At 34.7% G+C, this 18,012-nt stretch overlaps 1 protein-coding gene across 4 annotated transcripts in view; it reads left to right on the top strand.

Moving 5' to 3' along the window:
• Positions 1–18,012, top strand: part of LRRC7 (leucine rich repeat containing 7) — a 547,026-nt gene that overhangs the window by 496,797 nt on the left and 32,217 nt on the right. For all 4 annotated transcript variants that reach the window (XM_032870083.1, XM_032870080.1, XM_032870082.1 and 1 more), the window contains 2 exons: positions 3,000–3,221; positions 15,441–15,533. In XM_032870083.1, coding sequence (XP_032725974.1) covers positions 3,000–3,221; positions 15,441–15,533 — 315 coding nt within the window. The remainder of the gene's footprint in view (positions 1–2,999; positions 3,222–15,440; positions 15,534–18,012) is intronic.

Raw genomic sequence — 18,012 nt, forward strand, 5'->3', positions numbered from 1 at the left:
CTAAAATAGATAACAGATCTAATTCAATAAGTAGGAATGGCCCTTTGGCAAATTAAAGAGCTGCTAAAGAAATGTAATATATCGTACAGTTTGATTCTTTTGTTCTTTTCATGGTTTCTTTTCAATTCACAGTTCACCTATTGGGAGAGAGAATCAATTTGGTGATTAGGGGATTGCAGTATCATTTTGTGTTTAAGCGTATGATCTTTCAGAACTAATGATGTACTCTATGTTGGCTAACTGTACATAATAAAAAAAAATGGAGGGGGTAGGAAGAGCATGATCTTTCATCATCAGACAGCCTTGGTTCAAATCCTCATCCTGTCAGTTTACCAGTAGTGAAAACTACTTGGGAAAGCTATTTAACTTCTAGAAGCCTTTGTTTCCTTATTAGTAAAATCAGATAATAATAATTCATAATAGTTAACCTCTAATACTGTTGTAAGGACTAAAGGAGGTAATATATGTAAGGTAAGTTTTATTAGCACATTGTTTAGCACATTGTTTGGCACAGTGTTTCGATAGTAGCCATTATTTATTAAATACCAGTTACTGCACTCATCATTAAAGATGTTAAGTAGGCTATGCTACTTGCCTTCAAGGAGTTCCAAATCAAAGCATAATTCTGGGCTCCAACTGTCTCATCAGAAGGGAAAACTAAACCAGAAAAATAAGTCTGCAGGCTATAATAGTTACATAATATATGCAAACAGTTTTTCACCCTTGGATACACCATTACCTGAATATTCTAATCAATGAAGAGATTGTTAAGTGGTCCTTATTAATTTTCTCACGTAGATTATGTATCCATGTTCTGGATCCCCGTAAGTTTTTCTGAATGTTAACAATTCTTTGCTTGTCTACATGATCACTTTCAATTAAACTGCTGGTCTTCCTTTTGTACACTGGCTCAAACACTGACTAAAGACCCATAAGTATGATGGCAGTGAAGGTAACGAACAGGTTGAAATGTAAATCAACTTATTGTTTCATAGCCAGGCTAGTCAGTTTTAGTCAGGCTCCACTGTCAGCATTTCAGACTCTAAGAAGTCATTGTCTCCAACTATGCCTTAGCATGCTAGTAAGTTCATTCAGAGTATAGCAGCTCAAAATGTCACACAGTTATCATGGTGTTTCTCTCCTGCCAAACAAGAGAACATGAGATTCCATGGAGGTTGAAGAGAATCAAACTAAGGGGAAAAACTTGACCATCCAGAACAGTCCTCAAAGTTGCAACACCTCCTTTCATTTAGATTTCTGAAAAGGGCATAGATGCAATAAAGAAATGTACATTAGTCCTTTATGAAGTTATCTTAGTTGTGTTTATGATATTATAGCCTTGCCATTGCTGCTTAATTGCATTGGGTAGTGTTGGATTGATCATTATTTTCACATTGTGCTGGGATAGTCTGACTCTTTTTTTTTTTTTCCGCATCTTTTCCTCCAATTTTTCATGACTGAAATATCTTTACTATTTCTGAATGTAAACATTGTACATGATAACAAGACAGCCAGTTGGGCATCTAAAAATATAATCAAATGGTTGTTTACTTTCCCATATGTATTGCCAAATAATAATTTTAAATATTTTCTTCACAGAAATCACCTCTTGTTTGGAACCATTATGCCTCCCATCTTCTCCAAATGATTTTCCATGATCACTGTCATTTCCTTATTTCTCTTAATGTTGCTCTTTTTAAAGAGCTTTTAAAAATTCAAATGAATCTGTTCCTTGAATGCATGTTTAATAATTTTTCCTTTATTCCTCCAATCTAAATTTTTAATCAGAAATCTTGATTAGTCAGACTGTCCTAGCTAATGAATTACAAATTTGTTACAAATAGCAAAATACAGGCTTTCCTAGCGAATGAATTCAAAGGTGAAATTCAGTTTTGAATTCCAAATGATCTACCCTTAAAAGATCAACAAGAAAGAAAATGAATGCAGGAAGTAACCCCTCCGACACTTCTGTAGTAATAGGTAGAGTACCAGGCACAGAAGTGGAATATATGTTTAAAAGTATTAATAAGCATTCACTTCCCATGTGAGACCTCCATGTTAAACCACCCATGATTATAAAAGGCATGTTGTGGGTTACCAGCCCACAAGAAGAACCACTTGCGTGGTGGAAAAGATATCAAGTAGAATGACTCAAAAGACTGATGATAAGACAAAGCTGAGAAAATCAGAGTGAGTAAGGAACAGTGGTGCACACCATAGCATTTGAAGATGGAAGACATAGTGAGCCGGCCCTCTCCCTCCAATAGCCACCCTTACGGACTGAAAAATGGTCATCGTTGCTTTCAATGAGATACTCATGAATGTCTCTGAAAGCTCACGGTGGGATGATCTACATACAGAGCTCACTTGGAAGACCCTTCCACATCTGTGTCTCCATGAGCTACAGATTCTCACAGGAGTTTACCACATGGTTCATTTTCAATGTGACTTAAAGATTCCAAAAACCATACTCTTGATCTAATAATGCAGAACATGAATGAATATTGGTTAACCTCACCTGAACAGCCTCACTATGCACTTTTGACATAAAGGAAAATACACATTTTGATTCTTTTGCTTCAGAATCAGGATCCAGCCTCTATCATTCTCCCTCTGATGTTTCCTATATTATATCTCTCTCCCTGCTATTAGTCAAAATAAAACGCCAGGTAGAACTCCACTTTATTTTTAAGCTGTGACTTCTTTTTGTTCTTGAGATTTTCCGGAGAGATTTTTGCTCTCTTAAAATGGGGGATAAAATAATCTTTGGCAAGACACTAGATGACTACGAATGTATTTAATGCAACCTTGCTCCAGTATTAACATTTTCACAAACCACAGTAGGCAGACCCTTACTGTTTTTTCATTATCCTTTCCAGCAGTGGCTGAGAGCCCAAGTGATGCCACTTTACCAGATAGGTATTCTGTACATGTGTTTGACTTTAATCACATCCTTTCAACACCACGAATCTTTGTCTGACAAATTATCTTTTCCACAGGCAGGCAGCCACATCCAGACTTTGATGGGGTCCCAAAGCCTTCAGCACCGTAGCCGGGAGCAGCAGCCATATGAAGGAAATATAAACAAAGTGACCATCCAGCAATTTCAGTCACCATTGCCTATTCAGATCCCCTCTTCACAGGCCACCCGGGGACCTCAGCCTGGACGGTGCTTAATTCAAACTAAAGGGCAAAGGAGTATGGATGGCTATCCAGAGCAGGTGAGAAGAGTTGTGATCGTTGATGAATTTTCAGGAAATGTTCAGGGAAATAGAGTGGATCCGTGGTTTACCTTCCCTCACTGATACAGTCTGGGACAAATTAATGTTGCTACCATGTTGAATGGAGTGGAGCACTCTTTCTAGGGGTTTTACCATTATTTTCAGTGGTTAAACACTACAAGATATAAAAACTGATAGTTGGTAAAATGCCCACTTCACATAAGGAGAAACTGATGAATTGAAAGTTTTTTTCTAGTATATCCTATCCCTTCTCCTATCCACTTTCAACTCTAATTTAGTGCTATAGCTTGGCTTTTGAATGATACAGAGCTTCAGTGGATTAGGCATGTTTACCAAGGCCTCTGGTGAAACTGACAGTGTAAAAAGTAAACTATTGTTGGGAACCTTTTTGAAAAATCCTATCTTCTGGTTATTGAATAGGACAAAGTTAAAGCTTTGCTTGAAGAAAATGATAAAGAACAGTTAAAAGGGAAACACTTCTGAAATGATCCAAAACCACTGATAAGTACCCTGTAGCAAAAAAAAAAAAAAAAAAAAAAAGCTTCTCTCCCGACCTATCTAAAAGTGGGATTTACTTTTCCATTATAGAATGTTTTCTTCCTTAGAACCAGAACACTGAATAGAGTCTTATCTATTGGTTTATATTATGCTTAGAAAATAAGGCATTAAGATCTTAATACTCCCATAAAATTAATTTCTCTTATTTCATTCTTCAGATAACTGGGCAAAGCTCCTACCGACACCACTAACACCTTAATATGGTTAATAAAGATTTCACCTTAGTATTGCCTACTTCAGATATCACTCTGCCTTATTTTCTGAACATCTCAGATATTACCATTCTCCAGTTTTTTCTTTCACACTGTTAAGAGCCATTTATTATTTGGATCCCAGCTGCTCTAGACATACTTCTTAATACCCTTCTTGAGGCTTAGATTAGGTATTAATCATTCTCAGACTCATAGGCTTGAAGACAACTTTTTTCCTGTCCTACCTTGATCTAGGTTGAGTATTGGATTTAAGATAAAGAAATCAGGTGCCTTTAATCAGGTAATGATATAAGGCTTTTAACTCTCCAAACAGTCTTTAAAGTTAGTAAAGTTTTAAATTATGTTTTACTACAGGCTCCTAGAAGGTTAAAGATTGTTCATATTCCCTCCCCCCACAAAATATCACAACCTCAGTGAAGCTCTTGGATTTCATGATTCCTATTAGAAGCTACATTGAAAAATCAACTGAGATCAGTGCCCTATGTTTCACCTACTTTGAACAGTAGGTTTGAGCACTCTAAATTTAAGGGCCTTTTTTACGTTATTTCTCAAAATACATCAATTGTATAGTTTGACTAATGAGAGGATTACTAAATTCTAAAGTTTACATACTTATTAAACTTAAAACATCATGATTCTTTCAGAGAAGGTATTTGTCATCGCTGACAGGTGTTTTGATCCACAGCCGCAACATCAGGTGCCTTTCAATCTGAGAGGTAAAAACTGAAACATGCAATGGCTGTGTTAAGAAAGGGACTTAAGTAAATTCTTCTCGGCTTCCCAGTTTTTTTCCTGCCTTGGTTTCAGGCTGAAATGCTTTGGAATGCTGAGGTAAAAATTTACCAGGTGAATAAGAATATATTGTTATTATCACTAATTTGATTCATAACTTATTCATAACTTGCTATTTTCAAAAATAACTGGCATTAACTTGGTTTTTCTCTTTTGCCAATATATAATCCATGAAGAAGTATATTTATATTTGTGGAAGAGACAGATACCAAAGCAGAAAGCACATTGGAGAGACCATGAGAAAGCCTAAGGAGCCTTTAAACAATGAGTACTAGTCTGCAAATTCTGCCGCCCATTCTCCAGAGTTACGAATCTGAAGACATATTCTCAAAATTTTTTCACAGTTCAGGGTAACATTTGTCCGTCACTCGTGGCATGCTAGATTCATACAGCCCATTACTGTGTGTCTTTCCTCCCAACTCCACCTTTAGTGACCTCACACAGTAGAATGACACTGTGGGCAAAGTTACATCAGGGAAATTGACAAACACTATAAACCAAGCTCTTCCCTACCCCCAGGCAGCTCCTAAACATCTCCCAGCACATCATCACCAACTTCCACTCTGTTTTCTTTCATCTCTCTTCCCCACTCCGCCATAACTTCCCCACTTTTCCATTTAGCTCTGTAGCATTCAAGAAAGAGAATACCTAGGGGGTGGGTCTCAGAATTTGGATTTTGACTCTCATGTTAAGTTGTGTGACCCTGGCCGAGTCTTTTGGGGGTTCGGTTTTCCTCCTTATAAAAATGAGAACATTACCACCCACAGACAAAATTCAGAAAGTTTTTTAAGAGTCAAATGATACAGTTCTACACACCACACACACACACACACACACACACAGAGTTAAGTCTGGCTCTGTGAGTATAGGCATAGGCAATAGAAGAAGTAGAAATACAACATTTTAAGAATTTAAATATCAGAGGAAACTTCACGGTTATCAGTCCCAACTTTCCTAATCTTCAAATAGAAAAGCAAGTAAAGCAAAATAAAACAAAAGAGAGAGAAAGCCTGAAAAAGTTTATGAGTATCACTCTCATAATGAAAATATTGCCTGTATTTTTTACTTTCCTAAGTTATATTTCTTTTAAAAACAGACCTCTTGAATATGTGTGTGCATGCATACATTAAAGACTTTTATCCCACATTTAACAAGGAAAAAATAGAGAAAAATATTTAAAATATTTTATCTTTTTATTTAATTTTATTTTTTCAGTGTTCTAAGATTCATTGATTAGGCACCACACCCAGTGCTCCATGCAATACGGAGCACTAAAGAAATATTTTAAAGCTACACAGTTTCAAATGAAAATTATAGAGTAGTGACTGAAGTGCAAAGACCAAGGAAGTCACTGAAAATTTCTAATGTGGGCTTCAGTCATTTAAATCAAGACACTCTATTTTAATAAGGCATTTCTAGTGCTGCAACAAAAAGAGCCATAAAGAGAAAAACAGAGTTTTCTTCAATGATCACAACAATGTTAATTTGGTCAAGTACATACATTTCCCAGCTTACAATGGTTTTACTAAGATTTTTAAACTTAACGATGGTGCAAAGGCAAGACACATTCAGTAAAAAACTGTACTTCAAATTTTGAATTTTGATCTGTTCCTGGGCTAGTGAAACACAGTTGAGTACTCTCTTCTGATGCTCGGCAGTGGCTGCGGCTCCCAGTCAGCCCCAGGATCACAGAGGTAAACACCAATGCACTTATAACTGTCCTGTACCCTTGCCACCATTTCGTTTCTCACTTTTAGTACAGCATTCAATAAATTTCATGAGATATTCCACACTTTATTATAGAATGGGTTTTGCATTAGATGATTTGGCCCAACTGCAGGCTAATGTAAGTGTTCTGAGCACATATAAATTGGGCTAGGCTAAGCTATGGTGTTTAGTAGGTTAGGTATATTCAAAACATTTTTGACTTATAATAGTTTCAAGATATGTTGGGTTTGTTGGCCTATAATCCCATTGTAAGTAAAGGAAGATCTGTACAATATGGAAAAAACTAAATTGTTCACAATTTTTAAGTGCAAGGAGACATTATAAACATAGTACAGAGAGATTACACAGCATGATGAAGCACACTAATTTCTATTAAAGTTAGGAGATTCTACATTTAAAAAAAGTAATCACTTATTGCAATGCTATAGTTGAAAAAATATCCAATTACAAAGAATACACATTTTTTAATTTAAGGAAAAGAAGTCTGAATGAAAATAAGAAAAGAAAGGGCAGTTAGTCTGTTACACTATGTATAGGATACACAGTAGCCGTCCCCCACTGATTCACAGGGGGTGTGTTCCAATTCCCCCAGTGAATGCCTGAAAACCATGGATAATATGGAACTCTCTATATGCTATTTTTCCCATACATACAAACCTATGATAAAGTTTAATTTATAAATTAAGCATGGTAAGAGATTAACCACAATAACAAACAACAAAATAGAACAATTTTAACAATACACTGTTATAAAAGTTATGTTAATAGAGTTTCTGTCTCTCAAAATATCTTATACTCACCCTTCCTGTGGTGATGTGAGGTGATGCATCCGAACTAAAGTTTGTTTCTGACAGAGAATTTATTAGATTTGAATTACATTAGAATTAGCCTCTGTGAGTTATACATAGTGACCTGCATCCAAAATATTCAAGGGAAAAAAACAAAACAAAACTCCAAAATCTTCCAACTCTTCCTTGGAAGAAATTATTTTCCTATTTAAGAATATGTAGAGTATATGAAAGAGCTGGCCAAGAGACAAGATTTCAGACATTTCTTTAGATTAGATGCTCTGGTCAGCTGCCTGAAGGGCTCACAGAGGTGAGGCTTTCATCTGTTGAGGCCAAGTGAAGAAAACATTATTCTGAGGTGTGTGATGATAAAAATGTGGAAAATTTTGTTTTATTTAAATTATGGATTTTTAATTTAATAAACAGTAATTTGATAAAGATGGTTAGAAAATAGTTATTAAAGTTTTAATATATGTTATTTACTCAACTGATTTCAGGGACACTCCATACTTCATTCTACCCACTTAAAGTATTACTATTTATAAATATTTTCCCCTAAAATTTTACTCTTCAGTAACTAAAATAATATTGCAACTCTGAAGTTATAATTCACAGTTTGAAACAAATAATGTGTAACTCAACACCACAAATTCTACAAATTGACTTTCTAAGTTCTGTACAGTCAAATAGTAGAATTCAGTAAGCACTGCAGTAGGAACAGAAGGACTCCCTCAGTACTCCAGTAAATCAACGTATCATCTTCTCGGTTTCCTTAAGTAGAAAATGAAGGAAGTGAAATTAATAACTTTTTAATTTATTTACAGACAAAAAGCACTTGAGTTTCTATTTCCTAGATACATACAGAGTTGGCTAATTTTTTCTGAAAGATCTAGAAAATGGCACATCGGAGGATTTTATTCTTTAGTCTTTAGTATGTCTTTTCAAAAGATTTAATTAATACTTTGAATTGGACTTGCGGCTCTAATTCACAACAAAAGAAGGTATGAAAATAGAAGAATTTAAAAATTATTCTTGGGGCGCCTGGGTGGCTCAGTGGGTTAAAGCCTCTGCCTTCGGCTCAGGTCATGATCCCAGGGTCCTGGGATTGAGCCCCGCATTGGGCGCTCTGCTCAGCAGGAAGCCTGCTTCTCCCTCTCTCTCTGCCTGCCTCTCTGCCTACTTGTGATCTCTGTCTGTCAAATAAATAAATAAAATCTTAAAAAAAAAAATAAAAAAATAAAAATTATTCTTGAATATTAACATTTATATATTTGATTCTATTATTAGATATTATATAATTATATATTGTTATATAGTTATTTCATATAATAATCTATTATAATATATAGTTACATATTATAACAAAATTTACATATTATAGATAATGTATTATATATTATCATGTCATTATATAAATCAGATCATGTCACTCTTCTGCTTTGAAATTTCTGAAATCATATACATCCTTATTATGTCATAAAGTCCCTACAGATCTGGCCTCTGCCTCCTCTCTTTCTACTCTTTCCTTCACCTATTCTTTCTCTAGTCATGCTGAACTTGTTGTTGCTGTTGTTACTGTTATTGTTGTTGTTGCCAACAGTATAGATATATTTTACATACCTTAAAGTTCACCTCTTTAAAGTGTACAATTCAGTGGGTTTTATATATTTATACAATTGTGCAACCATGCACCATATTATGCAACCATAATGTAATATTTAAACAGATTCATTATTGCAAAAAGAAACTTTGTATCCAATAACCGTAACTTTCCATACTCCCTTCCCTTCATTTCCCCCAGCCCTAGACAATCGCTCATCTACTTTGTGTCTCTATAGATTTGCCTCTCCTGGGTATTTAATATAAATGAGATTATATGTGAGGTTTTTTTGGACTAATTTCAATTAACATAATGTGCTAAGTGTAGAATGTATTACTAACTCATTCCTTTGCATTGCCAAATAACATTCCACTATATGAATATACCACAAAGTGTTTATCCATCAGTTTATGTACTTTGGATTATTTCCACTTCAGGGCCATTATGAATAATATTGCTGTGAACATTCATATACAAGTCTATGAATGGGTAGTTTTATTGGGGGGGTAGTGTTTTTTTTGGAGGGGTAGTTATTTAGGAATGAAATTGCTTGGTAAAATGGTGATTATATTTGTAATTTTGAGAAGCTTCTAAACCTCTGCCTATGGTGGATACCACATATTACATTCCCACCAGAATGAAGTACTCTAATTTCTTCACATTCTCACCATTATTTATTATCTGTCTTTTTTATTATGGCCATCCTATAAAGTAGTATGTCATAATGATTTTAATGTACATTTTTTCAATAAGTAATGATGTTGAGTGCCTTTTCATGCATTTATTAGCCATTCATATGTCTTCTTTGGATAAATGTCTATTAAAAATTTTTGCCCATTTTTTATATTTTTTAAAAGTACTTATTCATTTATTTGAGAGAGAGAAAAAAAGAGCAGGAGGAAGAGGGAGAGGGGAAGAGAATCTGTAGCAGACTCCACACTGAGCACAAAGCCCGATGCAGGGCTCGATCTTACAACCCTGAGATCATGACCTGAGCTGAAACCAAGAGTCAAACGCTCATCTGACTGAGCCACCCAGGTGCCCCAACCCATTCTTTAATTAAGTTATTTGGGTTTTCAATTTCTGAACTTTAAAGTTGTTCATATATTCTGGATATAAGACCCTAATCATATATATTATTTGCAAATATTTTTTTCCCATTCCTTGGGTTGTCTTTTCAAATTCTTGGTAGTCTCCTTTGAAGCATCAGAGTTTTTAATTTTTATAAAATCAATCAACCATTTTATCATACTTGGTTTCATATCTAAGAAATCATCACCTAATTGAAGATCATAGAGACTTACTCTTGTATTTCTTCTAGAGTTTTGTAGTTTTTGCTCTTACATTTCAGTCTCTGGTTTAGTTTGAGTTCATTTTTGTGTATGGTGTGAGGTAGGGATAAAAGTCATTATTTTGTATGTGGATATCCAGTTGTCCCTGTACCATTTGTTGAAAAAACTGTTCTTTCTTCAGTGAATTACTTTGGACCTTTTGTTGAAGATCTACTGGCCATAAATTTTGGGGTTTATTTCTAGACTCTCAATTTTATTTCATTGATCTATACATCTATCCTTATGCCATCTTGTTGTTTCTTGATTTTATAAAGACCCATCTACCTTCAGGGCATTTAAAATCATTGACTTTATGGGCTGGCAGTTTTCTCATGTTTCTTTTTGTCTGTTGCATGATCTTTTACATTATTTGTATTTCTGCTAAAATGTCACTTGAGTATTTGAAATATCATTTCTTGGCTATTCTTCCTAAAATAGTTCCATGTTCCTGATCCATCACTCTCTACTTCTACCTTTCTTGCTTTAATTTTTTCATAGCTCATCTCACTATCTGAAATTATTTCTTATTTACATGTTTAATATGTCTTCTCATCAGAATGTAAGTTCCATGACAGCAAGGATCTTTTATCTGTCTAACAAGGTACCTGGCTCTTAGTAGGAAATCCGTAAATATTTGGGGAATAAAGTCATGAATAATGATTTCTATAACAATTTCCATTTTCAAAGCTATAATGGTTTTTCCAAGCAGTTAATTGCATGCCATTGAACAACTGGCATACCTGCTAACAGCTCATGACATATTTCAAGAAGGAGTCGTTATATACCTTTGACAATGCATATTTGAAAGTATCTTTTGTCATATATGCACATAATTATAAAAATAAAAGTTGAGTGCTACCCATGTGCCAGCCATTGTCCTAGAGAGTCAATGAAGAGATAACATAATAGATATGATTAATACAGGTGATCCAAGTGTCCTACTTGCATAAAAATCCATGTGGATGTGGATACGTCTTCACTAATACTCTCTTGTAATACTCTCAGGAGTCAGGCATAGAAATGGCCTCAGAAGCTTAATATACTTGATTACAAAGTTTCTTCTTGATGCTTCAACAATTAACAACCCTCTAGTAGATCAAAACCTCACCTTGAATTTCAATCAGTACAGAATTTTTTAGGTTCTGCCTACTTCACTTCCCAAAAAGATTTTCAACAAGCAACCATATTTTGTTTTTTTAAAGTAAAAGACAAGAAAAATCAATTGTTTTATAACAAATAAGCAAATGTCCCCTTGATTATAAGTGACTCAACCTAATAAGACTTAAGCCAAAAAAAAAAAAAAATGGAGAAGGGGCATGGGTTTAACTCATACATACTTAGCTAAAACTACAGGAATGGGCAAGCTTCAGATGAGGCTTAAAGTGGGCTCATGACCTCTCTATGGGTTGGTTCCTGTCTCAAAAAAGGCTTTCTCCTCATGGTAGTTTTAAAACTAGCAGGAGAGAGCAAGATTCTCTTTCCTGGAAATCATAGGAGGCATCTCATTACTCCTTTTTGATTGGATTACCTGCCCATCTTATAAACATTCACATTTCTAGGGCATACAATGCTTTGTTTGAGACCTAGATAACATGATTCACTTAAAGTATATAGGCTGAGAATAAAGAAGTTGGTGAGTTATTCAGAGAGAAATTAAGGTTTTAGCTACCAGAATTAGGATGAGTGGATCTTGGACAGCAAAAACAAAGGTATCCATTAAAAGCTTTTACACACACTCCTAGGAAAGATAATGATAATTAGAACATATCATAGCACATCAGTTCATTACAGCACCACCAAATATTTTTCTGCAATGCAATTTCCTAATCCTGATCCTAATCCTAATTCCTCCCAACACACACACACACTCACACACACAAACACATAAATTGTTCGTATGTGCTCATGTACACACAAGAGCTACCATCTCCTTTATTCTTGCCACTAGTTTGTAGAGCATTGCAAGACCATATTACTACCTTTTAGAGATTATAGGTTATGACTTCACAGGGCCTCGCTGCTACATAACCCATTTTATTGTAGACCTCTCTAAAATAAGACCCAGTATTTTAATAGAGCAAGATTGACACAGACCAGAAGCGTGAAGTCAAGTCAGATGATGGAAGCAGACTCTCAAAGAAGCAAATACACCCTTGACTTCCAGCCCGTTATTTGTATTTTCAACCAGAAACTTCATTCCTTGATATCAGTATCTTAATAGAAAATTGAAATGCTGATTTTCATTACATAAGCTATTTATTAGCCTCTCAGTTCTGACCTTTTGCTAGAACACTGCATTTCCTCTTTGATAATTCTCGTTAGTTTCTGACTACTTCTTGGCTGTGAGCTATTCTCTCCTCTTACATTTTATGGCCCCGTTACCAGGCAGGTGGAACTCCTTATATGTGAGATGAATACGCTCTGTGACATGCTTTATGGGACGCAGCGATCACAACGCAACCTATTAGCCATACCATAGTATGCCCAAGGGCGGTCTAGCTTCAGATCAGAATTTATGGTTGTTTGTCACATTTATAAAACCACAGTGTCATCTTTATTATTTCTATTATTAAAAAATATATTGAGGCAGTTCTTCACATACTTGGCACATACGAAATTTGTTTCCCATAGATTTTTAGTGCCTTCCAGATTGACAATAATATAAAATAGATATAGTCAGTGCCTTGAAAGAGAACTACTAAAAACTACTCTCAGCAATTTAATTTGTAAATAAAATCTGTTGCATACATTTCCTTTCAGGTTTTAGAGTGGCCTGGGGAAAACTGGCAGTGTATATACTTTCCACATATTTCATTTGCAATATAAAATTTTCACACGAGAAAGATATAACCCAAATTTCAAATAATTTAATTGGAAACGTGTAGGGGAAGCACAAAGGTAAAATGTTTAAACCATATTAGTTCATTCCTTACTATTTTCTAATTAACCAATGATAACAAAAAAGGATACAAAGTAAACTGGTATATTGAATAAAACTAAAATATTCCTTTGAGCTATATCAAGCTATTTTATATTCATATCAACAGATGGTGAGCCATGTAAGTACAAAACTATTATAAACTGTTGTTGCTATTACCCTATGATAACTAGTTTTAACAAACCTAGCTCAATTAGAGGAAAAGTTATAATTAAACATATCTTTAAAATAAAAATATGGGAAAGTACTTATGGTAATTGCAGTTACCCATAATTTAGAAACTATTCATTAAAGACTCTACCATAAAAATCCCATTAGTGGATAGTATTTTGCCCTTGTGTTGCAAGTGAACTATGTAATAGTTAAACATTACATTTATTATTAAGAAATATGATAGTAAATTAACAATAGTCTCATTAAGTGGCCAAACCTAATTAATCCAGTTCCCAGGGACTCTTAATATATGCTAATTAAGCCAGGAACAGTACTCAAATTTGCCTTGAACTATCTAAGAGGTAGGGATTAAAGGTATCTTGAAAATAAAAATATAGAGAGCATCTAGGCATTTACATTTGTCCACAAGGAAATTAATAGTCTAACTAAGCAAGATTGCTGGGGAAGACATTACACTACCTAAGAAAGCAAACATTTACAATCACCTTTAAGAACTTTCTCAGTATATGTTTATATAAATACAAAATATATGTGAATGTATTTCTTTAGATTTTATTTTCTTAACTCCTTATTAATCTTTGGCTTGCTAATCTCTGGTAAGACTTTGTTCACCTAGTTCCAGTATTTGTTCTGTACTTAAAAGTTATAAAATCTTTCTTCCTTCCTTCCTTCCTTCCTTCCTTCCTTCCTTCCTTCTTTCTTTTCTTTTCCCTTCTTTTATTTTTTCTTTCTTTTTTTCTTTCTTTCTTTCTGTAACCAAAATGTATGCACCCACTAGGGTCCCAAGTCTTTCAGTCATCTCAGGTCACCCCATCCCACTTTACATGGAAAGCTAGCATTTTCATCATGGCCTTCATACATATCCCAGCTCAGGATCATCAACAATTCCTAGGTTTGGGGGCACCTGGGTGACTCAGTCAGTTGAGTCTGTCTTTGGCTCAGGTCATGATTCCAGGGCCCTGAGATAGAATTCCACATCAGGCTTCTTGCTCAGTGGGGAGACTGCTTTTCCCTCTGCCTGCCAGTACCCCCTGCTTGTGCATTCATGCACCCACACTCTCTCTCTCTCTCTTTTTCTCTGACAAATAAATAAAATCTTAGGAAAAAACAAAAAAGCATTCCTAGGTTTGTTATCATCTCTCTAGATCATTCCTGGTAATGACTTCCCTTCTGCTAAATTCTTATCTGCATTCACTCTTGTAATAGCTTCCTCTATACTACAGCCTGAGCGTGACGTGGACCTACTCCCGTGCCATCATTTCCCCGTAGGTGTTAACGCACAAGGCTCTTGTGTTTAACAGATTTTCATTGATGGTTTAAGGTTTGGGGAGATAATACAGCACAGAATACTAGAATATTAGCCCTCACAGTTCTAAATACTTAACTATTCCTTGTCAGTTTCTCCACAGTCTTGACCTCTTTCTGTTTTCAGTGTTCTCCTCTGTCTTCCAAGGCTTCTAACTGCCTCTGCAGGAGCTGGTGACAAACTCAAAAATTCTATTACTGAGTATTTCATTTTCTCACTGTTCCACCCTCACTTGAGCTCTGATCAAAAGTTCTCCCCTTTCTTAAAATAAAAACCCTGCTATTTCCAAACAACAGAATCACCTACCAAGGAGATGAATTGTGCTACTCTCCTAGCAAGCAGTAGCAACTTATTTAAACAGCCATATTTTCCCTCACTGAACATTTGCAAATGTTCTTTCACTTACTCATACGGTCTCTTCTACTTGGTCAGAATATATGTGCATTTAAAGTAGGTAACTGAAATAATGCATAATTTTATTATTGTTATAACTATAGCTTTTCATTTTTAAAAAACTGCTAATCAAAGTGCATTTCTACCCACAATAATGAGTAAGTAAATATCTGCTTGCCCAGGTAATTTCAGGTTATTTCAGTCATGATTTATTCCTATAGAAGCACTAAGTACTTTGTCTTTTGTGTACTGAGATAATTATAGACTAACCCTGGGAACTTTAAGTGAAATGTGGATCTTTTCTACTGTGATGCAGTTATTTGAAAATATTTAGTTTTCATATATATTTGATCACGTTTTTGTATCTTTTTTATATAGTTTTGTGTGAGAATAGAAAAAAATCCTGGCCTTGGATTTAGTATCAGTGGTGGAATTAGTGGACAAGGAAATCCATTTAAACCTTCTGACAAGGTAAGAAGTGACTTTCTTATTGACGGTTTTAATTAGAAAAACACTGTCTTTTACTGCAGAAAAAAAAAGGTCAGAAAAAAATGTACTGGGCTTTAATAAAATAGTTAATTATGAAGCCAATTAGATACACTTTCAGCACAGGGGAAAAAATTCACTGCAGTGCTTGACAAATCCTAAGAATAGGGGGAAAAAATCAGCATTCTCTTTCAAAGGAAAGTTGTTTGTTTTTGTTTTTTTGCTTTTTGTTTTGCTCATAATTGTATATTTTTTAAAGAAAACTATATATGCAATTTATAACAAGTTGTTTCCAAAAGTTTCCTTGTAGATCAGTTATCTGGGAAAATGTTTTCTCATGGTAACAGAATGATTAAATAATGCTTTATTGCCAGGGCCAGCTGACTGAAATCTCTTTAAGTAATTATGTTAATAAAATATTTCACTAATAGAAGTATAGAACTGAAAGACCACAGAAAACAAACATTCTATGGGAAAATCAAAGTTAGCCATGGCAGAAAATTAAAGGCATCCTCTCATGCTTACCTATCTCTCAAACCATGGGTAAAAGGTCACCACCACCTCCATGCTGAACACCCAACGTGTGCCCATACTGACATCTGGCCTGTCTGATCCCACTGTGGACCTGGACTACCTGACTTTTTTATTTAAAATAATTTACCCCGAGTTATATAACCTACCCTGCTACCATCAGTGTTTAATGCTCTCAGCTTTGAATCAATTAGTAATTATAATTTGATAATAATTGAAACTATATACTTTTGACCTCATCAAATGTATTTCATTAAGTGACATCACAAAACTTTGGGATAATGAAAAAAGACAGAAATTAGATATAAGTAAAACCTCCACAGGTTCTCGATTTACTTTTGAGTTACAACCTGGGACAGATTCTTTCAACTTACCACTATTATAAAAAATAACCCACACATCAGTTTCTGATCATGAAACCTCATTCTGAAAACACTTGGGTGTCCCTACTCTGGAGATTTCTATAACCTGAAACAGAGCCTTTAATCCCTTATTTTCCTCTACTTCTTCCCAATATTCTTGTTTTCTCACATTCTTTATGCCCTTTCCTTTCTGGAAAAGAAGAAGAGCGGTCTAGAAGGTAGAATTTTTCACACCATACACATTTAGAGGGTAGGGACTAGAAAGAAATCCCCAGTGGCTATAGATGGTCAGCTGGTTGGTTGGAGCAGCTATTCTACAAAGAAATGTGCATGAGACAGCCTTATATAATTAGGGGAATGCCAGTTAGCAATGTCTATCATAAGTGACTAGTGCCTTTCTATTTTGAAATGATGTTGAAGATAACCATTGATATAGTAGAATTAAAATATTCATGGTTTTGTAGGATCAAGTGTTTATTTAATTTTAAACAAATTATCAGTATAGTTTAAGACAAAAAGTATGAAAATTCAAAATTATCAGAAACATATGATGGTATTTTTAAAAGCCTCAAATCATTATGTTTTATCCATCTTGACCCTTCTCTTTTTCTCCGGTCTCACATTTTCTCCACCAAGTTCTTTCAATGAGAAGTTATTAATCATATCATTCTTAAGATAGTTAAAATCCAAAAGACATGTTTTCTCTCCTTTCTCACCAGCATATACAACTTTTCATTTTATTTTTGGAAGGCACAGGGTAACAAACGTTTAAGGATGAACAGATTGCTAAATAGTCAAGATGTCTGAATGCTACTGCTTTTCTGATGTTATTTTCAACTCAAGGAGAGAATAAATACAAGGTTTTAAAATTATTGCCTGTAATTCTTCCACTATAACTAATATGAACATTTTAGAACTATTAATTTAATTTCACATTTGTAACATTTTAATGACTCTAGTGAGACTGAACTGTTTCTATGATATTATAATTTGCTCTTTTGGTTAAATGCAACAGATATAAAGCTTGAATTGATAATGTGTCCACTGAAAGATTTCCCCTCAAAAGCACTTTTCTTCGCCTGATTACTCTCTAAAACACACTTCACAATCTAAAAAGTGAATCTCTATTATTGCAAAATCGATGGGAGTAATTAAAAATTGCAAATCTGCAGAAGACTCTAAAGATTGCTCTTAATTTATTGACCACTTTTCATGTAACAGCAAACATAGGGTGGATATTTAGTTAAAAGTGTACAGAGGATCTGAAGACCTTGGGTCTGACAATTATTACAAGAACTTAATTCACTCACAAGGAAAGGGATTAATCTCTTGGAAATTCAGTTGCATTTCTTTAGCCCCATGTCCCATTCATTTAGCCATTGCATAAAATTTAGAGTAGAATCCAGTAGAATCCAAACTAACCAAAAATGCCAAAAAGGAAGAAAATGAAAATGAACTTAAAAAATACTCCTCTTTCCACTGCTGAAAAAGAGACTGTTTTTTGTTTTTTGTTTTTTCATGAGTTGGCTAATTTACAGCTGAGGGTGAGGAAAACCAAACTAAACAGATTT

Source organism: Lontra canadensis, unplaced genomic scaffold (genome assembly GCF_010015895.1).
Source record: "Lontra canadensis isolate GAN:19392208 unplaced genomic scaffold, GSC_riverotter_1.0 scaffold40, whole genome shotgun sequence".
Lineage (NCBI taxonomy): Eukaryota > Metazoa > Chordata > Mammalia > Carnivora > Mustelidae > Lontra > Lontra canadensis.